We start from the raw sequence: 17,401 nt of genomic DNA, 5'->3' as shown, positions 1-17,401 counted from the left end.
GTGACAGCGGCGTTTTATATTCTCGTGCCTGCTGTTATTGTGTCTCACTTTATTGGAGACTTTCATCAGATAGAACTGTTAAAATAACCTCTATATTTGCCACTGAATAGAGGTCATTTTACCATTCACGCTCCTCCTGAATGAGTTTCCTTCTGCAAAGAACAATGAGCTACAAATGAGGCATAAGTTTTGATAAGAAAACAAAAGGCATAATAGGGAGCTCAGGTGCTGCCAGCATACCCTGCTTCTCGGGCCCTCTGCAATTCATGGTGACATAAAGAGGCTGGCAAGATACCTGCTGACACTGGGCTGAATACAGAGATGAATTACTACAAAGATGAAACGTATGGAATTTACAAAGCACCATTCTGTTCTCATTGACAGAGATGAGAGTCAGTGTCTTGATACATTGTATCTTATTGTATCACTCCTACAGTCAATAGTATCACAGGCTTCCAGCCACCTGCTCTGGTCTCCAACATGGGAGGCTTTTGTTAAGGGGCAGCAGTACATAAAATGTCTTAAGTCCTCCATATCTGTCAACTTTTACCAACTAACTATTTCTTATCAATATACTGTAGGTGTCTATTTCAAATCCTATGGGGGGGCGTCAATGCAATTTCCCAGGCTCCTAATTGACAGCTCGGTATTGATTTTATAGGATTTCCCAGCAAGAAGACACATCACTACTACTAGATCTACCATTCAGGAGTCTGGTAAAGCTGGGTGAAAACATCTTTGAGGCTTTAATGAGACCATATTGTTGTCAGCCAGATGTCCCAAGAACAGGCAGAGGGAAGAAACAACCAAGTATAACCATCAGACTGCAGACCAGGGATTAAAGGGTTTCTGTCATCGGAAAAATGGGTATTAACCTGGCTGACATTACCGATGTGCTAATGTCAGCTGAACGAACATAACTATATAGTCCCATGACACTATGTGCCGCCATTATAAAAAAAAAAAAAAACTTTTATAATATGCAAATGAGCCACTAGGAGCAGGGGGGGGGGGGGTCATTTCACCTGCTCCTAGAGGCTCCATTTGCTCACCTCTTTCTACGCATGATTGACAGGGCCAGGCCAGCGTTGGTCTCCTGTCTGCCGGGGAAATCTCGTGCCTGCGCCGTGCCGTTCAGTATTCGGCACAGGCGCAGTGAGGGAAGGACGTTCGCCGGCAGCCGAACACTGAACGGGACGGCGCAGGCACAAGCTTTCCCCGGCAGACAGATGACCATGACCAATGCTACGCTGGCCCTGACAATCAAGTGTAGAAGGGCGTAGAAAGAGGTGAGCGAACGGAGCCTCTAGGAGCAGGTGAAACGCCCCCCCCCCCCTGCTCCTAGAGGCTCATTTGCATATTATAAAAGTTTGTTTTTCTAAATAATGGCGGCACATAGTGACATGGGACTAATATAGTTCTGTTCAGCTGACATTAGCACATCGGTAATGTCAGCCAGGTTAATACCCATTTTTCCGAAGACAGAAACCTTTTAAGTTTTGCATCCTCCCGAGCTGTTCTGGAGTCAGGGAAAGTTAGGTGGCTACTCATGTGGAGATTGGTTGTCACTCAACTTTCCTGGAAACAGATGCAACTATGACATGGACTGCACGAGTTTAGGCAGCATCAGGCAAAGCACCTGATTGGAGGTGTCAGAGAGTGTCCTGCGGTCCCTTAATTGTAGGCATTGTGGGGGTCTTAGTGACCATCAGTACAAAATCCATCGAAAGTGTTGTCCAGGATAAGATTCTGCTTCTTTTTCCCAGAAACAGCGCCACTCTTGTCTGTAGGGCGTGTGAGGTATTGCAGCTTTTCCACATTTAAAGGGGTTGTCCCATTAGTGGATGGTGGATGAGTGTCTGACTGTCAGGGGCCGACCGTTGGGGCCTCCACCAATCACAGGAATAGGGACCTGTACTCCCCACGCATGAACATCTGCTTCTCCATCCAACTCTGTGGGACTGCCGGGGACACCAGAGTACGAGCCCTCTGCTATCTCAGGCAGTCCCATACAGCCGAATGGAGAGGGAGTGAATTGGGCTGAGCTGCAGAGTTTATTTATTTTATGTACTTATATAGCGGCGACATATTCCACAGCGCAGACATTAGCATCACACTTTCCCCAATGGGGCTCACAATCTAAGTTTCCTATCAGTCTGTCTTTGGAGTGTGGGAAGAAACCGGAAAAAACCCACGCAAACACAGGGAGAACATAAAAACTCATTGCAAATGTTGTTCTTGGTCGGATTCAAACCTAGCGCTGCAAGGTACACGTGCTAACCACTGAGCCACCGTATCAGACAAAACCCATGTACAAGAGTGACACTATTACTGGAGAAAAAAGCTAAGCCATAACCAGGAGGACTCCTTTAAAGGGGTTTTCTCAGGGGGACATTATTAACCTGTATAAATACATAAACGGACCATATAAAAAATATCGAGAGTAGCTATTATGAGTTGAATCCCCTAAAAAAAACAGTCCCTACACCTGGGGAAAAAAAAAAATCAGTAGTAAGAGGCGAGAAGCATTCCTTACAGTTAGGCCCCTTTCACACGGGCGAGTATTCCACGCGGATGCGATGCGTGAGTTAAACGCATTGCACCCGCACTGAATCCCGACCCATTCATTTCTATGGGGCTGTTCACATGAGCGGTGATTTTCACGCATCACTTGTGCGTTACGTGAAAATCGCAGCATGCTCTATATTGTGCGTTTTTCACGTAACGCAGGCCCCAAATAAATGAATGGGGTTGCGTGGAAATCGCAAGCAAGTGCGGATGCGGTGCCATTTTCACGCATGGTTGCTAGGAGACGATCGGGATGGAGACCCGATCATTATTATTTTCCCTTATAACATGGTTATAAGGGAAAATAATAGCATTCTGAATACAGAATACATAGTACAATAGGGCTGGAGGGGTTAAAAAATAATTCAAAATAATTTAACTCACCTTAATCCACTTGATCGCGCAGCCGGCATCTCCTTCTGTCTTCAGCTGTGTGTAGCAACAGGACCTGTGGTGACGTCACTCCGGTCATCACATGATCCATCACCATGGTAAAAGATCATGTGATGGATCATGTGATGACCGGAGTGACGTCACCACAGGTCCTGTTGCTACACAGAGCTAAGATGAAGACAGAAGGAGATGCCGGCTGCGCGATCAAGTGGATTAAGGTGAGTTAAATTATTTTGAATTCTTTTTTTTAACCCCTCCAGCGCTATTTTACTATGCATTCTGTATTCAGAATGCTATTATTTTCCCTTATAACCATGTTATAAGGGAAAATAATACAATCTACAGAACACCGATCCCAAGCCCGAACATCTGTGAAGAAGTTCGGGTTTGAGTACCAAACATGCACGATTTTTCTCACGCGAGTGCAAAACGCATTACAATGTTTTGCACTCGCGTGGAAAAATCGAGCGTGTTCCCGCAACGCACCCGCAACGCCCGTGTGAAAGAGGCCTAAGATACGTCAGAAAAGGTTTAGATGACTTTTTATTTCAGAATAACATTGAGGCTTCTGACAATGTATAGAAATCATGTTCTACACACCCTTTCCCTTTGACTCACCCCTTCCTTAAAAGGAAGATAGACATTAATCCAAGGATTTGTTCTGATTGCCACATCGTGAGGGCGGGAAGGATTCTTTTCCCTCATAGGGTTTTTTTTTTTGCCTTCCCCTGGATCAATATAGCAGGATTACAGATTGGACTTGATAGAATTTTGTATTTTTCCTACCTTAAAGGGGTTGCCCAGCCTTTTACTATTGATGACCTATCCTCAGGATAGGTCATCAATATCAGATCGGCGGGGATCCGACACCTGCCAATCAGCTGCATGAGGAGACGGCGCGCACAGTGTGCACGTGCCGCCTCCCTTCCTGTTCACCGCTGCGGTCCATGGCACAGACCACAGACAGCAGCAGTGGACAGGAAGAGAGAAGGGAGACGGCATGTGCACACTGCGCGCGCCGTCTGCTCATACAGCTGATTGGCAGGGGTGGCGGGTGTCAAACACCAACCGATCTGATATTGATGACCTATCCTGAGGATAGCAACAAAAAAGTAGTAAAGAGCAGCACCCACGGCCTAATTGACCTTTCCGAAATGCAACAGCCAAACCACGGCCGCAGATCCACAGCAGAACGTAGATTAGTAATCAAACAACAGATGATGGCAGCATCTCCAGATGTTCCTTTTTATTCTTCGTCTTCGCAGGAATGTGTACAAACACAGCAAAAATGCAACGTTTTGGCTACAAAGTAGCAAAATAACAAGTGATAGATCACAGACATACTGTATATACGCACTATGTATGTCTGTGATCTATCACTTGTTGTTATGCTTGACAAATTTGTAGCCAAAATGTTGCATTTTTGCTCTGTTTGTACACATTCCTGCAAGTACGAAGAATAAAAAGGAACATCTGGAGATGCTGCCATCATCTGTTGTTTGATTACTATCCTGAGGATAGGTCATCAATAGTAAAAGCCTGGACAACCCCTTTAACAACTGTGTAACTGCCGCAGGTTTCTCCATGTGGCCCTCAGTGTTTACAGTGCAGATTTCCTCAACGCTCATAAACATGGCTGACTCCACCAGAAGGAAATAGTCTAAAAGTTATACTGTATACAAGGAGATCAAGCAAAAACAACACCGACTATAACAAAGAATGCCGAGCATCGAGCTGCTGAGCTAAATGTTTGACATCTTCTCCTCCTCGTGTTTACTTAGTATTGAATTAGTGATGTAAAAAATAGAAATATGTCTCGTCCCTCCAGAAGAAATGTGCGTTACCATCATTAGAGTGAATCCACACCATGGGCGGACTGGGAACTTAAATTGGCCCTGGAAAAAAATACTAAAAGTGGCCCCGTTTTGTAGTCGGGTCTAAATTGATGGAAGGCAGGGCCAGCAATACCATATTGCGGCACATTATACCACCCCAACAGAGCCAAATGCCACAGTCCATCACAAAAAATGCCAGCAGCACAAAATACATCCCCGAAAACGTCCACTGGTCGGCCGTGAGAAGGGCCCAGGCGGCTCCCGGGGCATCGGCCCACCGGGAAATTTCCCTGTAACGTCTATAGCCAATCCGCCCCTGACTGGGACCATTTGTAACTGTTTGTATGGTGGCCTAGCTCTCCTACAGTCTTTTACAAATATACCTTTATGTGCTAATTAATATTTTGTAGCCCCTGAAAAACACGTTTTTATAAATATACTAATTAGGTGATAAGCACCCAGGGGGCTGTACTTATGGGTGCCGGAGTGCAGCAGCACCCATCAGAATGGAGCACCACTCCTCCCATCCTCTTCTTCTGTCCACTTCCCAGCCTTGGCAATATCATCATGAGTCCGCTGGAAAACTTAGTATGAGCTCCTCTGTCCGACTCAGTTCGCCAAAACGCGTGCAACAATCACTCAGAGGCAATACAAAGCACCGCACCCCAGATTCCTGACAAATGTAGGGCTTTTTTTTAGGATACTTTCACACCTGCGGCAGAGGATTCCGGATCCGTATGCCTGCCGGATCCGTCAAAACATATGCAAACTGATAGCATTTGTCAAACGGATCAGGATCCTGATCCGTATGACAAATGCATTGAAATACCGGATCTGTCTCTCCGATGTCATCCGGAAAAACGGATCCGACATCACTTTTTTTGCGGTCTAAGCATGCGCAGACCGCAATGCCGGATCCATTTTGCCGGAACACTCAGGGCCGTATCCAACATAAATGCATTTAAACGGGAAAAAATGCAGGATCCGGCATTCCGGCAAGTGTTCCTGCGGTATTATCTCCATCCTCAAAAGTTAAAAAGACTGAACTGAAGACGTCCTGATGCATCCTGAACGGATCGCTCTCCATTCAGAATGCATTGGGATAAAACTGATCAGTTCTTTTCCGGTATTGAGCCCCTAGGACGGAACTCTATGCCGGAAAAGAATAACGCTATTGTGAAAGTTCCCTTAAACAGAATACATTTTAATTTAAGTCTACCACTAGGGGAGCTCAGTGCATAGGAATTTATACAGTTACTATTTACTTGAATGGAAGCTAAAATCGCTTCTTTGTATTGCGCTCCCCCTAGTGGCTGCTGCATGCAAATGCAGTGTTCTGTTTTCAGGGCAAAGAAGAAAGAGCTCAGCATCAGCCACCCCCATAGCAGTTGCGTGGTCTGCCTCCATTGAAGGTACGCCACTGGGCCTGTCTCATGTGGAAATAATAAGGTATAATTAATCCTTAAAGGGGTTCTCTGTTTTATGTTATAAGGGATCTACGATATAAGCTGATTATAAGATGCTCAATTGCTGGCACTTCAGCAATCATATATAATCTGTTATCTACTGGCAAGTGTTTATTTTCCTGCAGCGCCCCCAGAGGTGAAATTAAGCATTACACAGATCCTTTGGGAATCAATGATCTGTCTGTGTACAGGCTTTAATATGGTGTTTGAAAATAGATTTTCCACATTGCACAGCCCCTTAAGGGTTATTCACACGTGGCAGATTTGTTGCAGAAATTTCAAAATCTGCTTCAAAAACCACATAAAAAATAGCTGGGAGAACACATGGAATTTTGACACAGACCTTTTTTTTTATTACGACCATGTGAACATACCCTCAGAATACAATTACGTGAATTTTTAGTGCGCTTTTTTTTAAAGTTCAAAGTACGAGTATAAGATCGTTCATAAACTTTTTATTTTTGTAATTATTATTTTATATTTATATTTTTATAATGGGCAGTTCCATCTGACACGATTTCCTGGAGGGATCATTCCTAATGATGGTGGTGTATAGGCAGATTTACTTGTTTGTTGGACATCAGGGACTGATCCGCGAATCCTGTTTATGTTTACAAGCCTTGCTTCTGATTCTCAGAAGATTTGGAACATGTGGGAATTTGCATGCGTCCTCCTCTGTTGGGGTTTTTATATCTAGGAACAGGCATTAATTAACCTCCAGCCTTGGTCTGACGACATCCCATGAAACATCCAGCAGCTGTGGTCCAAGGCTGTCCATGTATTCTGGCTTATAGCTCTGTACTGTAGTGAGTGCATTGTAGATTGCCGCAGCTGCCAGCGAAGACTCTCTGACTTCCTAAAGGGAAAATACAGTGAAATAACCTTCCGATAAGTCAAGATACTGCTTAAAGCCTCGTCCACATTTCCGTGTCAGTGTACGTGTTTCATCCATGAAGATGTCTGTAAAGGATCTGTGGTTGGTCTGTGTGTCCGTTTTTACCATCCATGTGTCATCCGTAAGTCAGTGAAGTTGCTCAGCTGAACATTGATTTCCAAAGAATCTCTTATCAGTCTGCAGTGAAAAATGTACGCCATCCGTGGTGTGTCTGTGATTTTCAAGGACCCATAGACTTTTATGGGCGTGATTGGTCCGCATCACGGATCAAAGTAGTGTATGTCTCCGTGATTTTTTTACTGACCCATGGTCATTAAAAAAAAATGAAATGTGAACAGACACATTTAACGTACGTGTGCTGTCTGTGGAATAAGCAGACAGCACACTTCAGTGAAAAATGGAAATGTAGACGAGGCCTAACACTGACACTGATAACACTTCCTCCTAGGTATGACAATATAACTACTATAATACTGCCTCCTATGTACAAGAATATAACTACTATAATACTGCTCCTATGTACAAGAATATAACTACTATAATACTGCCCCCTATGTACAAGAATAGAACTAGTATAATACTGCTCCTATGTACAAGAATATAACTACTATAATACTGCCTCCTATATACAGGAATATAACTACTATAATACTGCCTCCTATGTACAAGAATATAACCACTATAATACTGCCTCCTATGTACAAGAATATAACTACTATAATACTGCCTCCTATGTACAAGAATATAACTACTATAATACTGCTCCTATGTACAAGAATATAACTGCTATAATACTGCTCCTATGTACAAGAATATAACTACTATAATACTGCTCCTATGTACAAGAATATAACTACTATAATACTGCTCCTATGTACAAGAATATAACTACTATAATACTGCCTCCTATGTACAAGAATATAACTACTATAATACTGCCTCCTATGTACAAGAATATAACTACTATAATACTGCTCCTATGTACAAGAATATAACTACTATAATACTGCCTCCCATGTACAAGAATATAACTACTATAATACTGCCTCCTATGTACAAGAATATAACTACTATAATACTGCCTCCCATGTACAAGAATATAACTACTATAATACTGCCTCCTATGTACAAGAATATAACTACTATAATACTGCCTCCTATGTACAAGAATATAACTACTATAATACTGCTCCTATGTACAAGAATATAACTACTATAATACTGCCTCCCATGTACAAGAATATAACTACTATAATACTGCCTCCCATGTACAAGAATATAACTACTATAATACTGCCTCCTATGTACAAGAATATAACTACTATAATACTGCCTCCTATGTACAAGAATATAACTACTATAATACTGCTCCTATGTACAAGAATATAACTGCTATAATACTGCTCCTATGTACAAGAATATAACTACTATAATACTGCCACTATGTATAAGAATGTGAATACTATCACATATACAGGATTGTGGTTTCTTCCTGTTATAAATCGCCCTCTCCATCACGGATAGCAGTAGTTCAGCATTGTGTATTTCTGCAGTCGGTGCTCTCTATAAAGCAGGGATGTAAACCTGTAATTTGGAGATGTAAGTTGATATAAATTGAACATTCTAATCTTAGCGCAATTAAAATGTATTTTTCTCTTTTTATTTTTAACACGTGTAATAGGCACACCTGTCTGGATGTCTGGGCACATCTGCCTACACATTCCCGAGAAAAGCATCTCCGCTCCCTGCCAAGTAAATTATCCATGGCTCAGTTATGTATATTACATAAACACGGTGACTGTTTAAGGGTCAGAAGGCAGAAAGTGACACTGGCATCAGATACAATGTAACTATTATCAGTGTCATTAAGAAGCGATGATATCCATGTCACATAGGAACCTACTGCTGTTTGTCAATTAAAGCGATCCTTTACTCTAATTAATTTCATATTTCTCTGATCCTCCCACCACCCCCCGGAATGTTAAGAAGCGTTGGTATATTAGTACGATATATAATCACGTTATGATTAATGGGGGGGTTTGACTTCTGGGACCCCCATTGATCTTGAGAATGAAGAAGAAGCCATTTTTTGTACAGCATGTCGACGGGTGTGTCACCGTGCAGGGAACATCTGTGAGGAAACCACCCCTTTAAGGGCTCATGCACATGACCGTATGTATTTTGCAGTCTGCAAAAAATGGATTTGCAAAAATTACGGATGACGTCTATGTACATTCTGTATTTTCCCGGAATGGAAGAGCTGGCCTCTAATAGAACAGTACTATCCTTATCCATAATGCAGACAATAATTGGACATGTTCTATTTTTTTTGCAGAACGTAAATACGGACATAAGGAAACATAATGCACACATAGTAACTTCCGTTTCTTTTGCGGACCCATTAAAATCAATAGTCCCGCATACGGTCCGCAAAAAAATAAATAAAACGGGACTGACACAGAAAGAAAATACGTTTGTGCTCATGCACACGAGTGTAATGGCTTCAGTGCCTGCTCTGCGGTCTGCAATGCACGGGCACTGGCCGTGTGCACTCCATTTGCAGATGCGTACCCATTGACTTGAATAGGTCCACGTGCAACATCCGGCCAAAGGTAGAACATCTTCTGTGAGGCACGGACCCGAAAGCCCACAGAAGCGCTTCGTAGTGCTTTCGATCCATGCCTCCACTCCACAAAAGACAGGTGAAGTCCTATCTTCGGTCATATCTTGCGGATTGCAGACCCATTTAAGTCAATGGGTCCGTATCTGCAGCACGGAGTGCAGACGGCCGGTGCCCCTGGATTGTGGACCGGCCGTTTACAGCCCGCAATATAGGCACTGAGCCCTTACACCCGTGGGCATGAGCCCTTATTCTCAGTATGACTGGCGGTTCCATAAAGTGATGGTATATCCTAGAAATGTGTCCTTACCTCCTATGGTGATAAAAGCCCCTCAAAGGAGTGTTGCCACCACTATATGTTATTTCAATATAATTCAGCATTAAAAATTAGTTACTCTTGAAATTTACTGTCTGTAAATGCTCTAGTTGTGAGATATTCTCTTTACTTAATTATAATTGCGCCCCCTGGTGATTAATCTGTACAGTGATGTAAACGTCCACCTGAGGTGGTCGCAAGTACTCAACTCCATTCTTTAGCTGCCACCAGCTATATCTACTGTTAGAAGTTGTGGCAGTTACAGGGCAAGAGCTGTAGCAGAAAGGACACACTCCCTGAACAGTGATAGGAAGAGAGCTTCAGGGAAAGGCACGCCCGATGAGCTGCAATAGGGAAAGAGCTGCAGCAGAAAGGACACTCCTGTTGAGGTATGAAGGACCTACTTCTTTGGACTGTTTGTATTCCCCAACAGGACTTTCCAAAAGAGGTTGTTGTAACTAGATGACCCTTTTACAGAGATTTTTCTGATCAACTTCTCCCATCTGCTACATCACCCATCATCTAACAGAGCCTGGAATTTCTTATGCCAGACGCCTGCATACAGCTATACACGTCACCTATAGGCACACTATATAGGACCAGAAAGGGCACAAGGAGGTGGGGCTTGAAGATGATTGACGGCTCTGCAGAGAAATCAGGAGCCAGAATGGTTGTCACAAACCAGGGATAAGATAAAGCTAAGAATTATGCATGTGTGATGGAGTTACCCTTTAAAAAACGTCTGCTAATAGTAATTGTCAGATATTGATGCCCTTCGACCCATTTTTCATATGACAAGTTCTTCTTATTTATATCACAGATCGACACGAGGTGATCACAAAGGAGATTCTGGAGCTTGACCCATGGGAAAACCAATGGAACACAGTCTGCACCCGGGCCCCCATGCACGATTCCTATGATGTCTGTCTGGTTGCGACACTGAACCCCCGAGACCTGCTCCCTCCTCCACGGGACCTACTGGAGAGGTGACATCTCATACAGATAAGCCTTCTCTATGGGCGATGGCTTTCTTCTGGTTTTGGCGAAGTAGCAGGATCTCTGGAGGGCACATGAGTAGTGTTCTTAGCAATGGCAATTTCTAGTGAGCGTGACCCATTGCTGTGAAGACTAATGCAGATTTTTTTTGAACAGGGCCTCCACCTGCCATGTGCTATTGTATTCTTATGTGGTAGAGGGGCGTTACTGTCCTCTTAGGCAGCAGGGCCAGGATGTAACCGCTACCCCTGGACCCGCTATAGCTACACCCTTCCCATCAAATGGTTCTCTTTATTTAGTGTGAGACATCTAAGGCTGACCCCAGGGTGTATGCACATACCACATGGCTTGCAAAACCTATATAACGCTAGATTAAATATGTACGTTTGACACCCATTTACAAATTACGTAAAATTTCGCAAATAATTTGCCTTATTTAACTTGTACTGAATTGCAGCCTGCATGCAAAATATTCTGCTGATTGCTACTGGTGCTGTCAACAGCTTGTCGACAGATACACCCCTCTTAGCTAATTTGTATACTTGTTTCCATGAAGCTTTGCTTGTAAGACTCCTCCATACACTTGCTGGATCTCCTCAATGAAAACCAGTACCCCACTAGAGCTCCATGAAAGGCATTTCATCTACCTAACCAGTACCTTGCTCTATATGGATGAGGGACAAGAACCCCCGAAACATCTGTCTACAGGTGGTGTCTCTGGTTTGGCTAATATCCCTAGTCATGTAGCAGGCATTATCTCACATAGCTTCAGTACCAACAGGTAGCACTAGAGACAGGTTTCTTTCTTCTGAAGATCTAATTTGCATACAGTTTTCCCATGGGGCATTGCCTGTGAGACTCACACCACCAGTTGGATCTCCTCAATCAAAAACAGTATATTATAAGGATATAAAGACAGGGAGGAGAAGACACATAACGGCACCTCTCCTGAAATAGTAAGCTTTGGTTTAAGTTCCTCTAAAACTACGTCTTCCCATGTGCAGATGGCAGATAGTTAAGTAGTCTCATGGCGGTCATTCAGCTTGCATTCATTCATGGTTCCCACTGCAGATGTGACATCATGTGGACATTGTGATTACAGCATTGTATTCTGTAATTTAATACAAAGTGGAAACATCTGCTGGAATTTTCCCAAGGACAATTCAGTAAGATGGAGGAGACATGTCCTTATGACAGGTTCCCTTATTGTCTGCGTGTCATCATCCAGATGTCAAACTCAGCCCAACAAAGTGTATTTCCAAAGAACGGATAATAAAACTGCTTCATCTGTTTGATATAAATCCCACGTCTTACCTTCATGTTCACACCCCAGGCTGCCAACTATATTGATTTCTATTAAAATCTTAGTAGGAGGGGATGCCAGCGACCTCCTCCCTGACAGATGAGAAGACAGCTACCTCCTCCCTGACAGATGAGAAGACAGCGACCTCCTCCCTGACAGATGAGAAGACAGCGACCTCCTCCCTGACAGATGAGAAGACAGCGACCTCCTCCCTGACAGATGAGAAGACAGCGACCTCCTCCCTGACAGATGAGAAGACAGCGACCTCCTCCCTGACAGATGAGAAGACAGCGACCTCCTCCCTGACAGATGAGAAGACATCTACCTCCTCCCTGACAGATGAGAAGACAGCTACCTCCTCCCTGACAGATGAGAAGACAGCGACCTCCTCCCTGACAGATGAGAAGACAGCTACCTCCTCCCTGACAGATGAGAAGACAGCGACCTCCTCCCTGACAGATGAGAAGACAGCTACCTCCTCCCTCACAGATGAGAAGACAGCGACCTCCTCCCTGACAGATGAGAAGACAGCGACCTCCTCCCTGACAGATGAGAAGACAGCTACTTCCTCCCTGACAGATGAGAAGACAGCTACTTCCTCCCTCACAGATGAGAAGACAGCGACCTCCTCCCTGACAGATGAGAAGACAGCTACTTCCTCCCTCACAGATGAGAAGACAGCTACCTCCTCCCTCACAGATGAGAAGACAGCGACCTCCTCCCTCACAGATGAGAAGACAGCTACTTCCTCCCTCACAGATGAGAAGACAGCTACCTACTCCCTGACAGATGAGAAGACAGCGACCTCCTCCCTCACAGATGAGAAGACAGCTACCTCCTCCCTGACAGATGAGAAGACAGCTACCTCCTTCGTGACAGATGAGAAGACAGCTACCTCCTCCCTGACAAATGAGAAGACAGCGACCTCCTCCCTTACAGATGAGAAGACAGCTACCTCCTCCCTCACAGATGAGAAGACAGCTACTTCCTCCCTGACAGATGAGAAGACAGCTACCTCCTCCCTCACAGATGAGAAGACAGCTACCTCCTCCCTGACAGATGAGAAGACAGCTACTTCCTCCCTGACAGATGAGAAGACAGCTACTTCCTCCCTCACAGATGAGAAGACAGCGACCTCCTCCCTGACAGATGAGAAGACAGCTACTTCCTCCCTCACAGATGAGAAGACAGCTACCTCCTCCCTCACAGATGAGAAGACAGCGACCTCCTCCCTCACAGATGAGAAGACAGCTACTTCCTCCCTCACAGATGAGAAGACAGCTACCTACTCCCTGACAGATGAGAAGACAGCGACCTCCTCCCTCACAGATGAGAAGACAGCTACCTCCTCCCTGACAGATGAGAAGACAGCTACCTCCTTCGTGACAGATGAGAAGACAGCTACCTCCTCCCTGACAAATGAGAAGACAGCGACCTCCTCCCTTACAGATGAGAAGACAGCTACCTCCTCCCTCACAGATGAGAAGACAGCTACTTCCTCCCTGACAGATGAGAAGACAGCTACCTCCTCCCTAACAGATGAGAAGACAGCGACCTCCTCCCTCACAGATGAGAAGACAGCTACTTCCTCCCTCACAGATGAGAAGACAGCGACCTCCTCCCTCACAGATGAGAAGAAAGCTACTTCCTCCCTCACAGATGAGAAGACAGCTACCTCCTCCCTCACAGATGAGAAGACAGCTACCTCCTCCCTCACAGATGAGAAGACAGCTACCTCCTCCCTCACAGATGAGAAGACAGCTACCTCCTCCCTGACAGATGAGAAGACAGCTACCTCCTCCCTCACAGATGAGAAGACAGCGACCTCCTCCCTCACAGATGAGAAGACAGCTACTTCCTCCCTCACAGATGAGAAGACAGCGACCTCCTCCCTCACAGATGAGAAGACAGCTACTTCCTCCCTCACAGATGAGAAGACAGCGACCTCCTCCCTGACAGATGAGAAGACAGCTACCTCCTCCCTCACAGATGAGAAGACAGCTACCTCCTCCCTGACAGATGAGAAGACAGCTACCTCCTCCCTCACAGATGAGAAGACAGCGACCTCCTCCCTCACAGATGAGAAGACAGCTACTTCCTCCCTGACAGATGAGAAGACAGCGACCTCCTCCCTCACAGATGAGAAGACAGCTACTTCCTCCCTCACAGATGAGAAGACAGCGACCTCCTCCCTCACAGATGAGAAGACAGCTACTTCCTCCCTCACAGATGAGAAGACAGCTACTTCCTCCCTCACAGATGAGAAGACAGCGACCTCCTCCCTCACAGATGAGAAGACAGCTACTTCCTCCCTCACAGATGAGAAGACAGCGACCTCCTCCCTGACAGATGAGAAGACAGCTACCTCCTCCCTCACAGATGAGAAGACAGCGACCTCCTCTCTCACTTATGTCCCTATGAAATGACACTGTTACCTCACCCAAGTCTAGAGCCAAATCTCTGCAACCAGCAGCTTCCTTCTCTGCCGCTCTAGCCGCCTTCTTCTGCTGCGGTCCATCTGGATTAGGTCTTGGCTCTCCTTCTCTTTCTGCATGGCAGCCTCACATTGCAAATGCACCCAAAGATGATGGTGGGCCTGGTGTCATATTTAAAGGGGCGTCATCCTGCCCTGTCTTCCTGTGCTATAGTTCCTGGTTCTCCTGATCCTGACCTCAGCTTAGTTTCTGGACATGGCTTCAGCCTCACCATTGCGTCTATCTGCCTAGTACTTGCTCTTCTACTCCAAGCCTTGACCCTTAGCTTTATTCCTTGACCAGGCTCCTGTCTCATCCTTGAGTCTGTTGCATCCTGACCACTCTCCTTGTAACAACCCTTGGCTCTGTTCCTGACTACAGCCTGAGCGCTACTAATACCAAGGCATAACTATTTTGGAGCGGCGACCTGCAGGATCTTCCTGTAGCTAAATCCATACCTCCTTGTGGGGCTTGTCTCATTTTATTGATAGAGATGTGGATATCATTCTTCAGAAGTCGAGATGGTCCCCATTGTCTTCAGCTCTCGGACAACGCCTTATTTATTCAAGTTGGAAGCAAAGCACAAAGGGTTTGCCTATCTAAGAGGACTCTCCTCACTGATGTGTCATATATGACGTATTCTGCACTGCTGTTATTGTGAAGCCATTACAATTTGGCGCTAGTACCCTAGATGTTTTCATTAGGCCTCATGCACACGACCGTTTGTTTTTTTTTAAGGTCCGCAAAAACGGGGTCCGTAGGTCCGTGATCCGTGACCGTTTTTTCGTCCGTGGGTCTTCCTTGATTTTTGGAGGATCCACGGACATGAAAAATGAAAAAAAAATCTAAGTCAAGTTTGCCATTGAAATGATAGGAAAAAACGGACACGGACAAGGATCACGGACGCGGATGACAATGTTGTGTGCATCCGTGATTTTTCACGGACCCATTGACTTGAATGGGTCCGTGAACCGTTGGCCGTGAAAAAAATAGGACAGGTCCTATTTTTTTCACGGCCAGGAAACATGGATCACAGATGCGGCTGCCAAACGGTGCATTTTCCGATTTTCACGGATGCACACAACGGTCGTGTGCATGAGGCCTTATCCACATATCAAAGAGATTGTAAAATAATGCACAGTGCGCAGAAGCTAAGTCTTATCTCTGTCTTTGCTTATGTATTCTAGCCAATGGAACTATGCCACAAGCCTCGGGGGGGATGCCCCTCTGATGTACATACAGTACAGACCAAAAGTTTGGACACACCTTCTCATTCAAAGAGTTTTCTTTATTTTCATGACTATGAAAATTGTAGATTCACACTGAAGGCATCAAAACTATGAATTAACACATGTGGAATTATATACATAACAAAAAAGAGTGAAACAACTGAAAATATGTCATATTCTAGGTTCTTCAAAGTAGCCACCTTTTGCTTTGATTACTGCTTTGCACACTCTTGGCATTCTCTTGATGAGCTTCAAGAGGTAGTCACCTGAAATGGTTTTCACTTCACAGGTGTGGCCTGTCAGGTTTAATAAGTGGGATTTCTTGCCTTATAAATGGGGTTGGGACCATCAGTTGCGTTGTGGAGAAGTCAGGTGGATACACAGCTAATAGTCCTACTGAATAGACTGTTAGAATTTGTATTATGGCAAGAAAAAAGCAGCTAAGTAAAGAAAAACGAGTGGCCATCATTACTTTAAGAAATGAAGGTCAGTCAGTACAAAAAATTGGGAAAACTTTGAAAGTGTCCCCAAGTGCAGTCACAAAAACCATCAAGCGCTACAAAGAAACTGGCTCACATGCGGACCGCCCCAGGAAAGGAAGACCAAGAGTCACCTCTGCTGCGGAGGAGAAGTTCATCCGAGTCACCAGCCTCAGAAATCGCAGGTTAACAGCAGCTCAGATTAGAGACCAGGTCAATGCCACCCAGAGTTCTAGCAGCAGACACATCTCTAGAACAACTGTTAAGAGGAGACTGTGTGAATCAGGCCTTCATGGTAGAAGATCTGCTAGGAAACCACTGCTAAGGACAGGCAACAAGCAGAAGAGACTTGTTTGGGCTAAAGAACACAAGAAATGGACATTAGACCAGTGGAAATCTGTGCTTTGGTCTGATGAGTCTGAGTCTGGTTCCCACCGTGAAGCATGGAGGAGGAGGTGTGATGGTGTGGGGGTGCTTTGCTGGTGACACTGTTGTGGGTTTTATTCAAAATTGAAGGCATACTGAACCAGCATGGCTACCACAGCATCTTGCAGCGGCATGCTATTCCATCCGGTTTGCGTTTAGTTGGACCATCATTTATTTTTCAACAGGACAATGACTCCAAACACACCTCCAGGCTGTGTAAGGGCTATTTGACCATGAAGGAGAGTGATGGGGTGCTGCGCCAGATGACCTGGCCTCCACAGTCACCGGACCTGAACCCAATCGAGATGGTTTGGGGTGAGCTGGACCGCAGAGTGAAGGCAAAAGGGCCAACAAGTGCTAAGCATCTCTGGGAACTCCTTCAAGACTGTTGGAAGACCATT

The 17,401-nt window shown here is 44.9% G+C and overlaps 1 protein-coding gene across 6 annotated transcripts in view; it reads left to right on the top strand.

Annotated features, from left to right (window-relative positions):
• The window catches only part of KBTBD12 (kelch repeat and BTB domain containing 12), a 94,964-nt gene extending 79,318 nt beyond the window's left edge, over positions 1-15,646 (top strand). For 4 of the 6 annotated variants that reach the window (XM_044301631.1, XM_044301634.1, XM_044301633.1 and 1 more), the window contains exons 6-7: positions 10,914-11,079; positions 15,358-15,646. In XM_044301631.1, the coding sequence (XP_044157566.1) occupies positions 10,914-11,079; positions 15,358-15,469 (278 nt within the window). In that variant the 3' untranslated portion in view covers positions 15,470-15,646. Of the gene's footprint in view, positions 1-10,913; positions 11,080-12,457 lie in introns of those variants that run through there. The other 2 variants (XM_044301636.1, XM_044301630.1) reach the window with 2 other exon arrangements.
• Positions 15,647-17,401: the final 1,755 nt, after the last annotated feature.

Source organism: Bufo gargarizans, chromosome 7 (genome assembly GCF_014858855.1).
Source record: "Bufo gargarizans isolate SCDJY-AF-19 chromosome 7, ASM1485885v1, whole genome shotgun sequence".
Classification (NCBI taxonomy): domain Eukaryota; kingdom Metazoa; phylum Chordata; class Amphibia; order Anura; family Bufonidae; genus Bufo; species Bufo gargarizans.
Note: the sequence above shows the minus strand (reverse complement) of the source record. Positions and strands in the feature narration are given on the sequence as shown.